General features: G+C 48.7%; 1 protein-coding gene across 4 annotated transcripts in view; it reads right to left on the bottom strand.

The window, feature by feature from the left end:
- The window catches only part of NFYB (nuclear transcription factor Y subunit beta), a 139,351-nt gene that overhangs the window by 61,779 nt on the left and 56,926 nt on the right, over nt 1–20,646 (bottom strand). For all 4 annotated transcript variants that reach the window (XM_069629913.1, XM_069629910.1, XM_069629911.1 and 1 more), the window contains one exon: nt 6,360–6,453. In XM_069629913.1, the coding sequence (XP_069486014.1) occupies nt 6,360–6,453 (94 nt within the window). The remainder of the gene's footprint in view (nt 1–6,359; nt 6,454–20,646) is intronic.

Here is a 20,646-nt window from a genome sequence, read left to right as displayed (position 1 = left end):
TGCGTAAAGTACGGACAGAAACACTGGCTTTATTGAGCGAGAGGTTTGAGGAATGGCTTTACAATTGTCTGGTCAAAAAGAAATAAACAGAGTTCTTGCAGCATACCGGATAGTTGTAGGCGGTGCTCTTCAGGAGAGATGCTGGATGGGTCGGCTCTCCATTCATTGCAGAAACTGCATACATGACTTGTCAACGGAACTCCATGTTGGCCTTTAGCGAGTCCCTTCACCCGTGTGCGAGGGCTGTTAGGCGACTCACTTTGGCTATCAGGAGGTACTTCGCCTCCGGCATTGCTGCCTGCCTGGGCTGCTTGGCCACCCGTACCATACCAACTAGCCCGTGTATACCCCATAAAGAGGTTAGTGGGTGGGGTGGAATGGTGGCTTGTATCCCTCTCTGGGTCTTCCTGTCCCTTAAGGGGTAATCGCCTCCACAGGGATCCTGCTTACTCTAGGCGGTGTCGAGCATGGCAGGCTCACCGCCCTAGTCCCAAAGGGGGTGGCTCCCATTTGGGGAAAGGTGACCATCTCCCTGGATTCGTCACACTGTTAACTGAACAAGGTTACTGGCTTTAAGAAACACAGGATGCATGTAGGGAGTGTCCATTTTGAGAGGCATGAGGTCTCTCCGGGGGCACAAAACAGAGTTATGTACCCAGAAAGGCATAAGATTAAGACACTAGGGGAAAAGGGTGGTGAACTAGTTTAGTAAAAAAGCAAGGGGCGGGGGAGGGGGTCATACAGAGAACAGCTCAGGACTTTTGACCTGTGGAGAAGAGCGCTCACTGAAATTTAGTTTCATTACTAGTTGCCCGAGAAAGACTAAGGAGTTTTGATGCTGTATTGTAGGATATAATATGGGCACTGCCCAATGTTAATGGCCAATAATCTGATTTGGCCCACCACGTCGCCTGGCCATTTTAGCTGCTTTCTTATTTTAAAAGGGAGGCAATCCACCCATAACTCCCTCCCACACTTCTTACACTCTCCCCCAGTCAAAAATCATTAAAACAATGTTCCCCAACACGACGCCCCACCCCTAAAAAAGTTCACGGAAAATGTGGCCAAATGTCAAATGCGGTGGGCGAGCACCCAATAGTCAGCTTTAGAACAAGAGGGAAAGCTTGGTTCCACAGGACTACCTTGGATCACCTAGAAGTAATTGGATTGCGCACCAAGGCGAGATTCGGAGGGGAAATGAACTGAGATTTACTCTTTGCTAGTGTTAGGGAGAATTCTCCGAAATGTACTCAATTCCTCTCTACCTTAGAGACCCCGAGCTCTTTTGCTGGACTCTAGGACGTACTCATTTTTACCTGGAGAGAGTGAGACCCTTTTCCCCCACTCTCATGTATTTTAATGTGATTGGAACACTGTTTCTGTTGGTTTTTGGAGTCTGACAAACTCCATAGGCATCTTTTTACATTGTAGCACACAGCACCTTCATTGTAGTGCTACAGGGAAGTCTTATAGATTTCCCCAAAGGCTTAAAATCCCTTTCTCTTGGATAACTACTGTTTCCAAGAACAGTAAAGTGAAATTGACTACTTTACACTTTAAAAGTCTAGTCCCAGCACACACTGGGCCTCATTACAAATCGCCTGGTATGGAAACAACGGTGGCGGTAAACCCGCCGCCACCGTTGTTTCCATGCCAGGCGATCACAACTCCTGCAGGCGGGAGGTGATGTTCCCGCCAGGTCTGACCTGGCGGGTTGAACACCGCCCGCCTGCTGGCGGACGAGGAAACACAGGCAGCATTACGAGATGCTGCCGGTGTTTCCATGATCCCCATTCCCACCGAGTCCCATAGGACTCAATGGGAATGGGGATTAACACCATTCTGCCTCTGATTCCCGGAAAACCGGGGTTGTAATGCCCCGGAAATTCCGGGAATCACGGAGGCGGAATGGTAATACGAGTCCAGCGGTAACCAGGCGGTTTTACCACCTCGGTTACCGCCGGACTCGTAATGAGGCCCACTATTTTACAATAGGGTGCTGGAGGGGTTACCTAGTATCCCCTTTGTCTAGCTTCTCATGAAACATTTTTATGTTACCCTTTGCTCGATGAATGGCTGATGACAGTGGTTTATTTTTAACTACTGTGGTGTGTCTTTACTGCGGGCTGCGTACGCAGCTGCGGTAAAGCACCCTAGGGTGCCATTTTTGTCAAAATGGCCCCGGTCTTTTTTCGCCATTTCTTTGTGGAACGGTCCTTCTTGAGATTTACTCTGCACGCCACATCAGGTTTGGTCCCTTTGTTTGTTTTGTCTTTGGCGGGATTCACTCGTGAAGCCCACCTCTGTCTCGAGGGTGTCTGGTGGGGGCAGGAAGTGAGCGAGGTGCCCGATACTCCCTGTGCTTAGTCTCCTAGGAGACAGGAATGCACTCCTAGTTGATTGGCCGGCTGGCTGTCCGGCAAGGACAGCCACCTCCTGGGTGATTGACAGCCAGGCTGGAATGAAAGGGAGAAACCTGCATAAATGGCGAGGCTTTTGGCATGGAAGGCAGAGTCGACCACTGGACGAAGGAATCCGAATAAGAACTTGAAGAGGACGCCTGCTGCAACTCCTGGACTGTTGGTTTGCCCGGTGAAGCCCTGCTGCTGTGCTGAAACTCCAAATTCACATGGACAGAGAAGTCCCTGCAAGGGTGACTTCTCCCTTTGAGTTGGTGGGACCAATCAACTCCAAAGTAAGCCATCTAGACATCCGTCGCAAAGCTGGTTTTGAATTCCACAGAGTTGCTGCTGGAATCAAGACACCAGGGAGAGGAACACCAGTTTGTGTGTTGCTTTTTCTGGCCAAGAGCTCCAGGAAGATCCCCCGGACTCACAGGAAGCAGGACTGACCGAGCCTGAGCCACAACAGAGTGCTGGACCACAGATGCAAGGAAAGTCTGTCTCGACATCCAGGAACTGTGGTGGTGCTGTTTGCGGTAGACGCGAGGAGCTGAAACACCGAATTGCCACTCGTTTGAAGATAGCTGGTTGCTGTCAGTAACCGTCCCGTTGCAGTGCAGGAGTCCCCAGAAGTCCTCCCTCTTGTCCCCACGACTGAGGCCCAGGAACACCAGGACCTGCAGAGGAACAGAAGTCATCTGCTGCTTTTCTTCTAACTAAAGGTACTGTAAAGTCAAAGTCTAAGAGAACTTACCTCTTGTTGTAGATGCGTTTCTACTCTCCACAAGCCTAACAGCTTGTGGCCCTACATTGAATCTTCTTCACTAAAGACATCTAAAACATTGTGCAAAGACGTTTCTACTTACCTGCAAGAAGTGCTTAAGCTACATGCCTATTGACTTTGGCCTAGCGCCTGTTTCCACTGAAAGACTCCTCTCCTCTGACACTGGGGAGGGTTGAAAAGCATTTGTCTGCTTAAGAATAATTGGGATCCCTGGTTTGTTCCGAGTAACGTTTTCTTTGCTACATCTCAGTGCTATTCTAAATGCTAATAGTAACCTATCAATGTCCACAGTGTCCTAACAATTGATGTCACCTGATGGTGTAGGCAGTGTCTGTGTGGCATCCCCAGTGGGTGCTTACCGATTTAGAAACTAAGTGTGAATTTTAGGTATTTGTGTGTTGCTATAATATTGCTCCCTTCTAAAAAAGGCTTATGTAATGACCAGTAAATAAATAATTGTTTTATCAAGAAACCTTGAGCTGAAGTGTTTGTTTGAAGAACTGTCACTGTGAATCTTTGTGTAACCACTCTACTGCTCACATTGACCCCTCTTGAGATAAGCCTGGCTGCTCCAATGCGCTACCAACTGTGTAGTTCAGACTTATACCAAAGGTTGGGTCCTATTGCCAGGAGGCGGAGATAGTTGTAGTGCTCCCTAAGAGCACTACCCCAACCTGTACCCAACAGCTGGTAAGAATATTTATTAAGGAAATCTGTTCATTAAAACCTTGTTTTGCTAGTCGCAGGTTCAGAAGTACAAGCAATGTTTAAAAGATGTGGGTAACAATCGACATGAGGAACACCCTATAAAATGGAAAGGGATACACTTGTGGAGCAACTAGTTTCTGCATAAGATAAATACACACAATCATAGAACTGAATAGTATGCAATAAAACACTGTTACCGTCAGGTCAGACACAACCCATATGTTCAAGATTTAGATGGTATTCTTCCTGACACAGCAATTCCACAAGACACAATGGGCCTCAGTATGAGGTTGCCGGTGGGCCGCCGGTGCTACCGGCAACCTTGTCTAACAAGTTTCCGCCACCTGACATCCCGGTCATACCGGGATATCACAGGCGGCGGAATGCTAAGTTCCCATTCCTGTTGAGTCCCACAGGACTCCACGGGAATGGGAACCCTGAAGCACCGGAACTGTTAGTGAGAAACAAGCCGGTAGGGGCCGGAACTCCCTGCAGGTTAAGCCTGCCGGTTGTTCTGTGTCCCTAACGGCAGACTGAGTCACCTGGTCCAGACAAGGTGCCTGTAACGTTGTTACCGGCACCTTTATTTCCAGAGAGGGGCATTCGTAATGAGGCCCAAAGTCTTGTTCCCCACAGTAAAGGGTTAACAGTGCTGAACCACCCTGACTGTATAGCTTTAGCATTTAAGATGAATCGCTTCAGCAAGCATTATCGGAAATTACAACAATAGGCCATGAATCCCCCCCCCCCCCCCCCCCCCCAAGGACCCCTTGGTATAAAATATTCAGACTAGCACTCTCAATATGACCCAGTAACCCTCACTAACAGTCATCATGAACAGACAATAAGTCCTTCCCAGCTTTGTGAGACTAGACAGAGCAGAAAGCCCAAGCAAGGCACCCAAGTGGGCAAACATTAAAGAAGACCATGAAGAATTAGGGAGACCCCGTCCAGCATCCATCAGAAAAGATGTGCATGGGAGATCCCCGAGAGCACATGGAGTTCAGGGATTTCTGTCGTGGAAGGTACAGCCTTTCCCTACTCCCCCAAGTAGGAAGCACCTTTGCTCCATAGAGCCGTGCGTGATCTTGAGATTCACGCGAGAGGCAGCGTGCAGAGATGCATCCATAAATAGTCCAGCTTAAGGCATAGGCCCATGCCATAGGGGAGACATTGTATTTAGTCTAGGACTGAAGGATTCTAATAATGGTTACGTTGCATTGATGGGCCTTCCACGTCAAAGATCTGGACCCCGGATTGAAGAGACAGTCTGCTCTGGGAAGAGGTTGCCAAAGTGATGAGCTAGTCAGCAGGAAAGTCAACAATGTCAAACCCACCAGCACCATGTTCAGTTATCTTAGCAATGAACACCCGCTCACTACAGATGGGCTCTTGAATTTTGAGCTGGTGACACAAATAAACGAATTCAAGGGTGAATGAGTGGGTTGTGGAGGGACCGCATCTGGAGGTGTGCCCACCAAAAGGAATGCAAAGAGGCAGAAGGAACCAATTGGAAACTGTTACAAGGCATTGTTATGTGTAAAGTGAAATTTAAACGGTCACAGGACAAGTTTAAGACTCAAACTGGGTCATCACGAGTTTGGCGGTAACCCTTAAATGCGGCGGTAACGCAATTACCACCGCATTTAAGGATCCGCCAAATCACGGGCTTGGCGGATTTACCACCAGCTCTGAGCTGGGGGCAAATCCGCTGCGATGTTGCCAATTTTCGGTACCATTACTGCCAGCGGTAATAGCGTAGACAATTCCCCATTGGGCGGAATGGGGAATTCCCGAATGGGCCCAATAGGGAATGGGGACTTACTGTTTTGCCAAACCCATGATCCGGTGCTAATAGCGCAGGGGGGTTTGGCGGTAATGCTAATAGCGCCCAACTCGTGATGCGGCCCATTAATGTGTCTGTGGAGCCATTCTCAAGGAAGCATGCAAGGACGGTCATGCCCCTGCAAAGCAGTGTGCAGTGATATTATGCCAGAACACCAGCGAGAATGCCCGCCTGGGGGGCCCATCTGAATCTGCATATATAGCTTGATGAGAGAATCACACCATGAAGGAACTGCGAGTACTTCGCATCATACTTTTAGCTGGCCGAAACAGTGAAATACACAAAAACGCAAATCAGGGCTCGTTTTAGCAAAGCATTAGGGATTCTCAACAGGCATTCTGGGAATGCTTGCTCTCAAAAGGGCTCCAAGATTAAGCCTGGCAGAGCCCTCTCAAGTAGTTAAAGGACTCCAAAATGCTATGTTGATACTCATTTTACAGAGTTCCTTTTCATTTATTTTTTACAAAAGAGTTCAGGGGTCCAGTCCAATAGCCGTGACCGAAAGAGAACAGCTAGGTTTGCCAAGTTCCGACTATTACTCTGGTTAGTTAATCAGAATGTTAAGACTTCTCTCCTAACCAGCATACACGTCTAGTCACATTTCAATTTGAGATCTTACCTTCATGAGGTGCTATTACGTAGTGACTGCCACCAATATAGTCTCCAGCGATTCCTAACTGGGACGGGTCTGCTGTAGAGCTGTCACCATCCATCTGTCCAAACAAAAAACGGAAAGATAGGAATCAAAAGCAAATTCAGATAAACCGTTAAGTAAAAGCAGCTAGACTCGGAAGATTTTACTTTCAGAGCAGCACCTTTGTAATGCCTTAAAAGAAGGTTACTTACCATTGTTAATGTGTGTGCTCTATGAGGCAGTTCTATAGCACCTTCTATCTCAATTCACAATACAGCTGCCAATAATGTAGAAAGAGGCAAACAGCATCCAAGGAAAGTCCAGCCCACAGCAGGCCCACTTCCTGGACCTTCCGGCACAATCTCAAGACTGCTCTCTTCACCTCTCCCCTCCCTTAGTCCTTCCTGTTCTAGACAGCGCCAACAATCACTTGGGATGCATGAGTCCTCAACAAATCGGAAATGAAAATATACTAAGACCCTGGTCATAAATTGTTATCAGAAGTGTGATTTGTTTGGGAACCTCTGTGTCATCACTCAGCCCAGGAAAATACATTAGTGCTGACCCAAAACAGCAGGATGGATTTGCGCATCATTGCCAGAGACACAGACTCCAGGTACCAACAAGGATGTGGCGGGATAGAAACTGCCAAACCACTTCCACCAGCCAGCAGAGTACCGGAACCTGCAGAAGAGCCAGACTTTAAAAATGCATGTTCCTCGATTAGAGTTTACAGAAGTGGAACTTTTAATGCACTCATTCATCCAAGCCTTAACATGCTCTCCCAGCAATACATAGGGCCGAAACGTCACCTCAAAGCAATTAGAGAGAACCTGGAGAGGAGTAATTAAAGTAAGCTCAAAAGGCTTTTATCTGGGAATCAAATCCCATCTGTTATTCAAAGAGTAGTATGTATGGCGTTGCTGGACTCCCCACATATCATTGACCTAGAGAATTGAATAAGCCCCAGGATCCTATCACTCTCCAGCCATACACTACTGGATCCTGGAGTTAGTCCTCACTGAGCATTGCGTGATAAATCGAAAAACACGCAGCATCATTTCCTTGAAGAATCGGTTGTCTTTGACACAAGCAGTGTTTGAAATTAAGATTGGATAAGCAGGAGGAAAAAGCTGCTGGGTACTGGGAGGCATTAGAAATCAGAGACAAAGTTGTAATATTTTCATAATCGACATCTTTATTTAAAAAAAAGGTTGGATAAAGGATGGGCGTGTGTTAGGGAGAATTCACTGAAACGTGCTAATTCCCTTCTACCTTAGAGACCCCCAGCTCTTTTGCTGGACTCTAGGAATTTTTCAATTTTACCTGGAGAGAGTGAGACCCTTTTTCCCACTCTCATGTATTTTGATGTGATTTGAACTCGGTTTCTCTTTTGGTTTTTGGAGTCTGACAAACTCCATAGGCATCTCCTTTGCATTGTGACACACAGCACCTTCAGTGCAGTGGCACAGGGAAGTCTTTCAGATTTCCCAATACCTTCTCTTGGATAAACTGTTTCCAAGTGAAGTGAAATTGACTTTACGTACATTCGCAACTTTCTAGACCCAGCACACACTTACAATAGGGTGCTGGAGGTGTTACATAATATCCCCTTGGTTTAGTTTCTCATGTAACATTTTTATGTTACCCTTTCTGCAATTAATGGCTGGTGGCAGTGGTTTACTTTTTACTACCGTTGTGTGTTTTTACCGCGGGCTGCATTCGCAGCTGCAGTGAAGCACCCATGGGTGCCATTTTTGTCAAAATGGCCCCAGTCTTTTTTCACCATTTGTCTGTGGAAAGGTCCTTCTTGAGCTACTCTGCGCGCCAAACCAGTCAATGTGCTTAGTCTCCTAGGAGACAGGAATGCCCTCCTAGTTGATTGGCTGGCTGTCCGGCAAGGACAGCCACCCTGCTGGGTGATTGACAGCCAGGCTGAAATGAATGGGGGAAACCTGCATAAAAGGTGAGGCTTTTTGGCTTGGAAGGCAGAGTCGACCACTGGAGGAAGGAATTCCGAAGAAGAACTTGGAAAAGACTTCTGCTGCAACTCCTGGACCGTTGGTTTGCCCGTTGAAGCCCTGCTGCTGTGCTGAAGCTCCAAATTCACCGCGACTAGAGAAGCCCTGCAAGGACGACTTCTCCCATTGAGTTGGTAGAAGCAACCAATCAACTCCAAAGTAAGCCACCTGGACATCCTCTAGAAGCTGGTTGCATTTCCACTGCAGTCGCTGCTGGAACCGAAGAGCCAGGGAGAGGAACACCAGTGTTTGTGCGTTGCTTTTAAGATGGCCAAGAGCTCCAGGAAGATACTCCGGAATCCCAGGAAGCAGAACTGACTGCGCCTGAGCCCCCTCAACAGAATGCTGGACCCCAGATGCAAGGAAAGCCCATCTGGACAGCCAGGAACGGCGGTGGAGCTATTTGCGGTAGACCTTAAGAAGCTGAAACACAGAAGTGCCACATGTTTGAAGATTGCCGGTTGGTGTCGGTGACCGTCCCATTGTAGTGCAGAGACCCCAGAAGTGCTCCCTCTTGTCCCCATGACTGAGGTCCAGGAACAGGATCTGCAGAGCTGCACAGGACCAGAAATCATCTCCCACGGTTTTCTTCTAACCTAAGGTACTGTATGGTTTAAGAGAACTTACCTCTTGTCTTGTAGCTCTGTAGAGTTGCTTGCATTTTACAGCTTGTGGCCCTACATTGATTCTTTTTTTTCAACAAAGACTTCTAAAACATTGTGCAACACTTTTTACTCATAATAAGTAAATAATGCAGTGCAGAGGGGTAACCCTGAGGAAATGGCTACATCATTGCAGGTGACCCCGCACGAAGAAGGCCCAATCCTAGCAGCAATAGCCGCGCTGAAGACATCACTAGATCATAAAACGTATGTGGTTATAGTGGATGTTGGTCTACTGCGCCAGGATGTACGTGCATTGGCGGACCGCTTGGGCACTGCAGAGCGGAGAGTGCAGGATGATATGACCAATATCGCCAGCACCCAGACCCCGGTGGTTGGCATACTTGAGTGAGTGAAGATTCTGGAAAACTGGCCAGACGATGCAGTGGGAACAGCACACAGGAACAACGTCAGAATATTGGGCCTCCCAGAGGGAGAGGAGTGCGGAGATCCTACAGCTTATGTGGAGCCCATGCTCCAGCAGGAAGTGGGCCCGGGCACACTGACGCAGGGGTTCACTGTTGAGAGAGCACACACAGCGTTGATGAGGACAGGGAAAGGATTGTGGCCTGCTCCAGAGGAGGAGGAACTATAACCAGAGGATATTTGAGGTTGGAGATTTATCCAGACTGAACTGCGCTGGACCAACAGCGCAGATCTAGGTTTGTGCCTACCAAGGAAAGCCCAAGACAGGCAAACATGCGCAACATGCGGATATATCCGGCCAAACTGAAAGTCTTGCATAACGGAAGGTTGCACTTATTTGAAAGTATTGTGGAGGCGCACTCCTGGATGGACATGCACAGGATACTGCAACTCCCGAGCAGGGGCAATAACATGCCTTAACGTGGTGGCAGGGGAGCAGTCTTTAGTTCTTTAATCTACAGTCCAGCGGCAAAGCTGGTAAATATGGGAATGATCGGCAAGCCAGTACCATCTGCTGTTGCGGACTAGTACAGGCACCCAGACGTCCACCGCAGATGTGACTGTCACGGACCCTAGTTGTACTTTCAGATGCCAGTTTTGAGGCGTCAAGCTGCTGCAAGTCACCCGAAGGGAGTGGGGGGAGGCGGGGTGGTAAAGGTGGCATGGCCTGAGCAGGCGATTCACTGCAGGGCTGTTTGGTTTAGTTGGTAGTTATTGGGCTGTGTTTGCAGTTGTTGGGGATTGGGAGATGGGAGGGGAGGGGGAAGGCAAGGCGGGAGTTCAAACAGCTGGGACAGGGGAAGGTTGCGGTTAGGGCTCATAAGGGAGATGCGGTAGCGTGAGAAGTATGGGTGTTAGCAGACAGGCGGAACCATAGAAATTGGATGTTCAGAGAGGAATGCATAATGGTGAATGGTAACAGATTGTGATTTGCTGGGGGGGGGGTAAGGGCGGACATTGGGTGCTCTTTGGCGGATTGCTAGGGCGACAGGAAAGGAAGGGCTTTTTATGTGCATGGCTATTGCAGGGCCTAGAGGAGTAAACAGTCACCTGGAATGTGAGAGGCCTTCATCATTATGTTAAGAGACTGCGCGTGCGTACCTTCCTGAATAGGAAGAGTATTCAAATGGCATTATTCAAGAAACGCACCTGACCAGACAGGTGACGCTGGCTAGAAAGTGGGGAGGCAAGCTTTACGGCTCTCCTTTCTCAGCTTACGCAAGGGGGGTCCTTGTCTGGATTGCCCCGACGGCCCCCTTCCAATTGCTGGAGTTTAAAAAAGGATGACAAAGCGAGGATGGTGGTTGTGCACTGTTTGTGGGAAAATATGGAAATTTGTGTTGTAAACATCTATGCGCCAAATCACGATGCCACAGTGTTTTTCAGGTCACTATACTTGAGGCTGACCATGTATAGAGAAGCGACACGGGTGTGGGGTGGAGATTTGAATTGTACTCTTAACCCTGTACTGGACAGATCTGACACTAAACACACGAAACCAGCACCACCTGCCAACATTCTCACCAGCCTGATGTGGGATTTGAGACTGGTGGACATATGGAGAGTGAGGCACGGGGATGAGTGGGGCTCCTTCCACTTCTCGGCGTTGCACACAGTACACACGCAGATAGATTATATGTTCACAGGAGAAGAAAGGCTGGGTGACTGCGTACATAGAATACGAGGCCAGAACACTATCGGACTACGCCCCACTGATAGCAGAATGTCAGAGCGTGGCCCTGAAACCCCGGATACCTACCTGGCGTCTGAGGGCGGAAGCTCTGCAAGATGAATTGTTTAAGGACTACCTGCGAGACCAAATAGAGTACTTAAGTATTAAGATAGACAGTGTGGCGAAGATCAGCACAGTATGGGACGCATTTAAGGTGGTCACATGGGGAAAGGCGATTGGGAAATTGGGAGGCCTGGGAGCAGACATTAAAAACCCTGGGAGACATTGAGAATGAGAAATTAAGTGAATAACAATCTGAGGGAGGACCGCCTGTGTCGGGCAGGTGACGGAACGGAGGCAAAAATGTGTGGAAACATGGGAGAGACTAGGACGCTTGGACTTTGCAAAATGCACCCAAACACTAGAAGGGGGGCAAACTGGGGAGACTGTTGACATGGTTATGTAGGCGGGAAGAACCGAGAGATGGGATTAACGCCATCACTGAGTTAGTCAGAACCCAGGAAGGGACAAACTAGTTTTTTTTCGATTCTACGAAACTGTATACACTGATGAGTCAACGGAAAGGGGACGGCGGGGGGCTGGGGGGTGGGGGTCAGAGGCATTAGGGCAAACAGACTTACCGAGACTGGGAGAAGACCAGGTGGACGCACTAGATGCACCACTGATATTAGAAGAAATCACGTAAGTAATAAGGGAACTCCCGACCTCCAAGACCCCGGGACCGGATGGACTCCCAGGGGAATTTTACAAAAACATATGCGGAAATACTATCGTCTAGGCTGTTCCATGTTCATACAGAAGCATATGAGATGGGAGTTCTACCCAGCAGCCTAAGAGAAGCCACTATCATACCAATCCTTAAAGCGGGTAAATCACTGCAGTGCTGCGGATCGTACGGTGAATCAGGACTGCAAAATACGGACGGCAGTGTTGGCAAACAGACTGAGGAGAGTAATAGGGGACCTTGTAGACACAGACCAAACTGGGTATGTCCCAGGGCGGAACACCACATGTAATCTGTGGAAACTACACCACGTTATAGATAGCACTCATTATTTGGCCGACGAAAGTGCAGTGGCCTCATTAGATGCAGTCAAGGCCTTTGACTCGGGTCAGCTGGGACTGGAGGTTTGTGGCCCTGGGGCATTTTGGCATTGCCAGGGCTTTCTTGAGATGGGTAAAGCCGACCTATACAGCACCCAGGGTCCGTGTGAAGACAGGCAGACAGATCTGAGGGGTGGGAAGCGCAGAAGGGCACCAAAGAGGGCGGTCCATCGCCGATGCTGTACATTCTGGCCACTGGCTGTGTTCCTCAGGAAGGTGTATGGGGAGGCAGGGATAAATCTAGATGGAGTGGTGCACCTAATCCCCTTGTACGCAGATGACGTACTGTTGTATGTAAACAGGCCTGACGATAACTTACCACACTTGTTAGATGTCATGGACTAGTTAGCTGAGCTGTTGGGGGATCAGGATGAACAGGGAGACATCCTGCCTGTTCCCACTCGCACAGCTTAGAGGCCTTGATGAACAGCATCTGCCCTGACTGATTTTGGTGGGAGACGAATACCTTTCGCTATTTAGGTTGTGTGGCATGACCCAGCGGCCTCACAAGAATACGCAGATGGCCATGGATAACATGCCCCGATCCATGAAGTTCTAGAGGAGGCTGCCCCCTGGGAATACTGGGAAGAGCAGCCCTCTTGAAGATGGTCGTATTGCCCTCACCCCCTCCCCCGAGTCTCTTGTATTATTTCACAAATGTCCCTTATAACATACCAGCTATTTTCTTTCGGAGACTGAATGTGTTGGTGAGAGACTTCTTGTGGAAGGGGGGCAGGGGAAGAAACAGTATTGTCTTTTTGAGCACCCTAAAGAGGGACTATGTGGCAGGCGTAATGAAAGTACACCATTTCGAGTGCTACCTACCAGGGCAGCTGCAACATGTGGTGCGCTGGCTGGGGGACAAAGCTTCACACACAGGACACACTGCAATTACAAACGCTGCTGAAGCAATATTTTTTGTGGGAAATATTGTGGTTTAAGGAGCTTGCTCTAGTGAGACTCTCCCTGCTGTTGCAAATGGCCAAAGACATATGGCGGAGGAGTTGGAGACTCTTAGGTGACTGATCCTTGCTCTGTGCATGTTCCCCTGGTGGAAATCATAGGCGAATTGCAGGGGACACTGGGAGGACAAGGGGATAGCTACGATTGGAAACCTAGTCAGAGGAGATAAAATTATGGCTTTCCACGCTCTGGCAAGCAAATTTGACACACACGAAAGCCCGTTTTATTTTGGCATGGTCAAGAGAATTGGGGAAAGATGGCTTGGCCCGCAGAGCGAAGTGGAGACCAACGAGAAATTGGACACTGTGTACGATGTGTCAGAAGGGGGACAACATGGTCTCTAGACCATATGATCTGTTCCTGGGCAAGTTGGGTGCGTCAGTGCTGAAGGTGCACAGCAAGTGGCAGACAGACATAGGGAGAGCACTGCAAGGAACTCATGGTGGCAACAAGTAAAACAGACAAGTGATCCAAAATCAAGGGCGTTTATTGAACAATGAATGCTGTATGCAGATTGGAAAAACACCTAATCTAAACCTAAATCTAAGATGAGAGCAAGAGTCAACCATCAAATGAAAAATAAGGCAGTCCTAGCGTTGTGCGAAATAAAAGGGCCTATACTAAGAAACCTATTACCAAACCTTACAACTAATACAAAACGGGGTGTGGGAAAGTTCAAGAAAAGAAATAACTTCTCAAATAATACATCAGAATGCGGTAGCCTGGGTCTCCCTTCCCCACTTTGGGAACATGGGTAAGGTGGGATCGTGGAGCACAGCACCCTCTCAAGATTTCCCAGCACGAGATGACAGTTCAGCTTTCAGCTATCAGGGCAGTCAATGGCCAAATCTCGCTTCACTTGAAAGTCTTGTGCCTTCGAGGACCTGAGGTCTTCAAAATAATAAAAACACAAATGCCTTCAACAAATGAAAGTTTGTTTCTTGGTTTCACTTAACGTTAGGATTCTCCACCCTCGAGTCCTCCTCTTCCGGGCACTGACCCCTCTCGAATCTTAGCCTCCATCGGTTGGGTTCACTACCTTCTTCACAAATCTTGATGTCTTTTTAAACAGTTCCAGCGGACATCCCTCGGCCGGGTTTACTTTTGTCAACACACTGTTTCTTGGGACTTTAGACTTTGCCCCTCTTGGGATTTGCTTCCCTTGCTTCCTCTCACTACAGGATTCACTTCCCTTTCATTCACACAGTTCATAGATCAAATTCTTCCGATTGTATGGAGATTTTGAGGACCCTCAGTATGACCACTTTTACCTATTTCGGTGGCTCTGCTACAGCCTTCTGGTATCTGTAGTTTCATTCAGATGGGGATCGACCAGAGTCTCTTTGAGTTAGCACCCATCAGCTGCTGGTTTCCCTCAGCAGCTGGTCTCCCCCTTTAACACTTTTACAGTTCTTTCATAGTTCATTGAACTTGGTTCAAACTTGCTACTTTGCGGTTCTCACTAAACACAGCCGGGTTCTCATCGGTTCTCTCCTCGACCCACCGGCTGTGATGAACCGCTTGGCTTTCCTCTTCATAGGAGGCAAGGCCAGTACCACGGTTGCAGGAGCTTCCCTCGCTCCTGCTTATCGGCATAGGCTTGCCCCGTGTACCGTTGACATCTGCTGCAAGGCACTTGTACTATTGTTTGTGGTCTTACGCTCTCTTCCACGAAGATTCCACAGTCTTAGGTGCTCTTCCACGAAGGTTCCGCGGGTCTGGGATGAAAAAGGCAAGGTCACTTCTCTCCTCGCCAACGTCTCGATTCCTGCCAGCTTTCTCCTTCTCTTGAGCTGCCGTGCCTGATTAGTCTCGTTGTGCCCATACTGTGCTATCTGGCTACACCTTTTATCCCTGTGGGGAAGGGCCGTCAGGTGAGTGTTCCTCATCAATTGCCTGACTTTGTCTGACTCTTGTATTGGGACATGTCAGGTAAACGGCTCTGGTGTTAGTGAGTTGTCCTTTGTTCATGTTGGAAAATGGGGGCAATAGTTTTCAATGTTCTACGTGAGAGGATGGGAAAATGTGTCAAAAGGAAGGAGGATACCGCGTCTCACCCATCAGTGTCCCACTCCCAAGGACCCCCCCCCCCATCCAGGTGATCCTCCCTCACTGGTCCACCCCCAGGAACTGGATCCAATAGCGATGGCTGTGTCCTGGCCACCTGGATGACAGATCCCTGGGGACTAGCTAGAGAGACACCTTCAGGTTTTCCACTGCACTTACAGATGTGGAATGGGAAAGGGCACTGCTCCACACTAAGCGAGTATCTAGGAACGCCAGGTTCAAACTCACCCAATTGTAGGTCACTCACAGAGCATATACGACTCCATACAGGGTGTCCCTTATGGCAAAACGGGGTGACTAGGCCTGTCCAAGATGCACACAGGGGAGAGCTGAAGTTTTATTAATGTTTTAATACAGACGTTTGGGGGGGAGGCGGGGGATGTAGCGTGGAGGGTAGCACGGGGTGATATCCAGAGTATGGCTTATTAGGAGTGTTCCCTAGGGGCAAGCGACAAAAGGTTCACTTGACCAAAATGAAGGATTTGGTGTGTGTACTAGCGAAACACAGAATTGCCATGGCGTGGAAATCGCTAAAGGGCCCTAAAATAGAAGCCTGGTGGGCGGGCCGAAATGCGATGGTCACTAGCGGAGTCTGCTGTATGGTATAAAGTGCTTAAGAAGGGCAGGCATGATGGTAATGAGGGAATCGAGGCATGGCATGCCCTGGTACAGAATACGTTCAACCTGGGTGAAGACGAGACTTAGAGGCTGTGCGCTCCGGGAGGGGGTGGAGGGAGGTTGATGCAGGAGCTGGGAGGCACTAATGCGATGGGGAACATGAAGTCTGGTGGGCAGAAATTGCCTCCCCTGTGTCATCCTCCGTTAGGGTCTCCCACCTTGCTGGAGGTGGTGGACCTGCCGGAAAGATGAAATGGAGGAGGAACGACTATTTCCCCCCCCTCCCCCCCGCCCTGGGGAAACGCCTGAATTGATATACACCTGTATTACTGGAAATGACATGGTGAAGCTTGTATGTATTTGTTGGTTGAATAAAACAACATGTTAAAAAAAAAAAGAAAAAAGTTGGATAAAGACCTCTGTCCCTATCCTCAAGAGTTTCCATACCTAGAAAACTAAAGTTCAGTCTGTCTCGTCGTCAGTCAAAATATATATACTGCCCAAAACATACTACTATGACCCTCAAACTAGAAATGAACAACTAAGGGTGTAAGGAAATGTCTCTGACTTAGGTTTGGCAACAAGTGTTTTCCCAATTAAAGCAAAGAGATAAATCCCAAAAAATAGTATTTTCCCAGGAGAAATCCTTGGATCCAGAGGGTAGTTGCCTTCCCCTGGATTGTTCAGGTAGGATGGTAAAAGTGTCTTTCAAACAGCAGTCCCATTGGTTCCTTATACCTGGTTCAGGAAATTCCTGTGCCAGCAAGATCTCCTATACCATTTGGCTCTTCCTGGATTTCTTTCCACAGTTTATAAACTAACTGGTTTTTATTCCAAATACGGTTCTTTTTAACCTTTGATTTCTTATCGGACCACCTGATGTACATGTCCATCAGGAATCCTCTTGTGAGCTCTTCGTTCTTATTTATTTTACTGAGCATTTGTTAGGTGCCTATAGAACCCAATGGTGTTTCCAGCTGCCACAAGGCAAAAAATGGAGACAAAACAGGAAGTAATCAAACTGTCCTACTAGGCCTTACGGATGAGCAAGTGCAGGGGAAAGGGAAGGGGGTTTGAGTGGGTGGAGGGGTGACACAAACCAGAAGGTTTCTCACCCGCTAGTCCCCAGGGATCTCTCAGGTAGCCAGGGCACAGCCATCACCTTTGGAGACAGACCCTGGGGACAGACCATCCTGGGAGGATCACCTGGGTGAGGAGTCTTCAGGGAGTAGGACACCTGATGGCGAGATGCAGTATCCCCCTCCCTGTAACACCTTCACCACATCCTACACAATAGGATATTTGGGAACTTAGCCCCCCCCCCCTTCCCTTCCTCATGAACACTTTCAGACGCTTCTATGGTCAGGCAAGGTCAGGCAATTACTGGTAATCACACAGGACTTCCATTAAGCTTCCCCACATGGATAAAAGGCGGAGCACGAGAGCACACTCTGAGCGAGGCAAAGCACAACACACGAAGGAACAGCGTTTTTCAGACGGCAGCTGAACTAGGGGAGAAAGACGGCAAACCAAGAAGGGTGCACAAGGATGGAGATACCCTTGACCTTTCCGGCAAGAAACCGTTACTTTCCAGAATCCTTCCGATTAACAAGCATAAGGCCAGGACACCAGACTGAAGAATCCTGCATTGTGTGTCGAGATACCCAGGGCCCTCCTGCGTGGCTGTGGTACCATCATTGGCTCCAGGATTAAAGCAGCACCAGAGAGATCAGCACAGTCAGTGAGTTGGAGAGACCGATGCAAGACCGGTCTGTGTTGAAGTCAAGGTTTCAAGAGGCAAAATTGTATAAAGAGTGCAAGAAAGAAGATTGGTAACGCATGTGATGAGACGCGAGGAAAGCTTAATTTTCTCTTTTTATTGAACTTGAACAGAGAAAGATACAATACCAGTGACAGAGTGGTCCAGCACCATGAGTGTGCTCAAGCAAAGATCTCGGAAGAATCCAGTCAAGAAGTGGCAGAAGTGAAAGTAAAAGATGAGAGTGAACAATGAAGTGAATCGAAGTGGCCCTGCAACGGTATAAAGAAAATCAATCGCACAATCGAAATTCTTTGATTTTTGATACAAAGAGGAAATCTTAAAACATTGTGATTAAGGGGTCCGAGCCCAAACGAGGGAGATCCATGGCCGAGCCCAATCGAGGGAGGACAACTGTGAACATTGTGTTAGAGGGGGTACGAGCCTGAAGGAGGGAGTCCCATGGTGAACAGTGGATCCAAGTACTTGTGATTGTGAAAATCCTTAGAAGAAAGGAACTTGTGTTTATTACATCAGGCCCTGTGCCATAAGAGACTTTTATTGGGAAAGAGACTGACACAGAAGGCCCAGATACCTATGCTGTGAACTATATCCTTGCGGCAGAGAAGCCAGAGTGTGTACGAAGCTCGAGTGTGCCGCCTTGCCCAGTGCTGAAAACATGGGTAGGGGAAGGAAACAGCTCAACTATCCTGACATATCATTTCTTGAACACTTCCTTTTTGCATACATTCTTAACATAAAACATTACAAATAACCATTTAAACAACACACACCACACATTTCTACTGGCACTTTCGTGTTGGAGTCCTTATTTCTCATCTGCTCCATTCACGGCAGGGCCCCTCTTCCACAGTCTATGATGTTCCTACGCCATATTGTGCATTCCACCCGGGTGCGAATGGATCGTCCTCGTCTCTTCCGGCTCCTCCTGGTCCGTGATCTCAAAGCTTCCTCCATCGTCCATACCGGTCTCGCTTGTGCGGTCTCTTTCATTGCTTCCGAACAGCTCCTGTATGAGTGCGTTCCATGCTAACATCTTAGCCCCACTATTGCCTTCTCGTTGCGTCACCCTTGTCCACAGTGATGTTTCGGCTATTGCCCATTTGTTCAGGTCCGCCCACCACCCCTCCAACGAGGGCCCCGTGCTTGTATTCCATGCTATTGCTATGCAGCGTTTTGCCAATATGGTCATCAGGTCTTTCATTTTTGCCAAGTGTGTTCTCTGCTCGTCTCATCTCGGGAACAGGCCCAGCAGGTAGGAGGCTGCCGACCACGCCTGCATCTGGATACCTCCCTTCACGCTCTTTCCTTCATAGTGTCCCAAAAGTTTGTTATTCTCGGGCATGACCAGAACATGTGCACCATATTGGCCAGCTCCTCCGCACAGGGCGGGTAGCTCCGGTCTGTTTGCACCCCATTCTTTTCGGCATCAGATATGCTGCGTGTATGAGATAGAGCTGCATCTGTCTGAACCTTGCGTTCCTAGACACTTTCTTTGGGTACCGGAGGGCCCTGTACCATTCCTCATCTGTGAAGGGTTTCTGAAGTTCTTCCCCTTTCCCTCGTGCTCGTAATTCTCTCCTGTTGGCTCCTAGAAGCTGTTCGTAGAGCCTGGGCACCGTGTGCCCCCCTTCAGAGACATCGTACCATGAGTCCACTGCCTCCCCTGTGTCATCCTCCGGTAGGGTCTCCCACCTTTTCCTTATCGTGTGGACCATGTTATACAGTAGGAACTGGCCCTTGTGTGTGCACTGGTCTTCTATCAGGGCCTGGAAGTCTACCCAGTGCCCATTTGGCCACAGATCTATTTGGGCTACCCCTTTGTCCTCCCAATGTGTTCTGAACGTAGCCAGGTTTGCAATGCAGACGTCAACCAGTCCTGCAAGAGGAATTTGCCTGGTGCAAGGCTCTTATGTCTTAGGTTTTCCATAGGGTTCGGCCCAGCTTGGCCATACTGGGGAGAGGTTTGGCAGAGGCTGCATCCATCCACAGCAGCTCTCAGGTAATATTGCTGCAGCGACGATCGAAATAGTATGGAGTCTATGGATATATCCTGCCCAGCCACTGCACCACTAACTGGAGTTGATCTGCCAAGTATTACCGCTCAAAGTCCGGGAGACTAATTCCCCCCATTCGTAGTCTCTTTATAGTGTGGTCAGTGCTACCCGGTTTCTCCCTCCGTCCCACAAAAACTCCCTTGCCATGGCGTGTAACTCTTTAAAAAAATGTCCCAGGGATGTTGTAACGAATGTTAGTGAAGTAATACAGAAGGCGAGGAAGGACTCATTTTTAACAGGGCCGCTCTCCCCATCATCCCCAGAGGTAGTGTCCTCCAAAACTGCATGGCCTTCCCCATTTTGTCCTGTGCCACCTGTGTATTACCCTTATGTGTCCCTTTATTATCGTGGTATATATCCACTCCTAGATAAGGTACGTGGGATCCATGTGAGGCATAAATCCGGTAACCGGTCTGGTGTCTCGCCTCTCAGGCCCACCAAGGGGAACGAGGATTTTTCCTTGTTGATAGTAATTCCAGACAGCCTGCCAAACGCTCCCAGTGCTTCAAGCAGGTCCGGCAAGTGTGTCCGTGGGTTCTGCACATAAAGCAGCATATCAGCTCCCCCCCCCCCCATCTTCCTGGTTTGTGTTGTCTATGACGTAGTGGAGCTTGCGGAGATTCCTTGGCAGTACATACCTAGTTTGGCCTGGGTACACCAGCTTGGGTATAACCCTTTTGAGCAAGTTGGCCAGAGCCGCTGTAAGGATCTTAGAATCCTGGTTTATCAAGGAGATTGGTCTGTAGGACCCACACTCCAGAGGCGATTTCCCCAGTTTTAGTATCAGTACTATCACGGATTCCAACATGCTGCCCTACTCGGAAGCCTCCCTCTCTCGTATGCCACCTCCAGTGTCTCTAGCAGTCTTGGGGTCAGGGTAT

The sequence above is a fragment of the Ambystoma mexicanum genome, chromosome 12 (genome assembly GCF_040938575.1).
Source record: "Ambystoma mexicanum isolate Mex_15411 chromosome 12, UKY_AmexF1_1, whole genome shotgun sequence".
NCBI lineage: Eukaryota > Metazoa > Chordata > Amphibia > Caudata > Ambystomatidae > Ambystoma > Ambystoma mexicanum.
The sequence above is the reverse complement of the archived record's forward strand: the minus strand, read 5'-3'. Positions and strand labels throughout refer to the sequence as shown.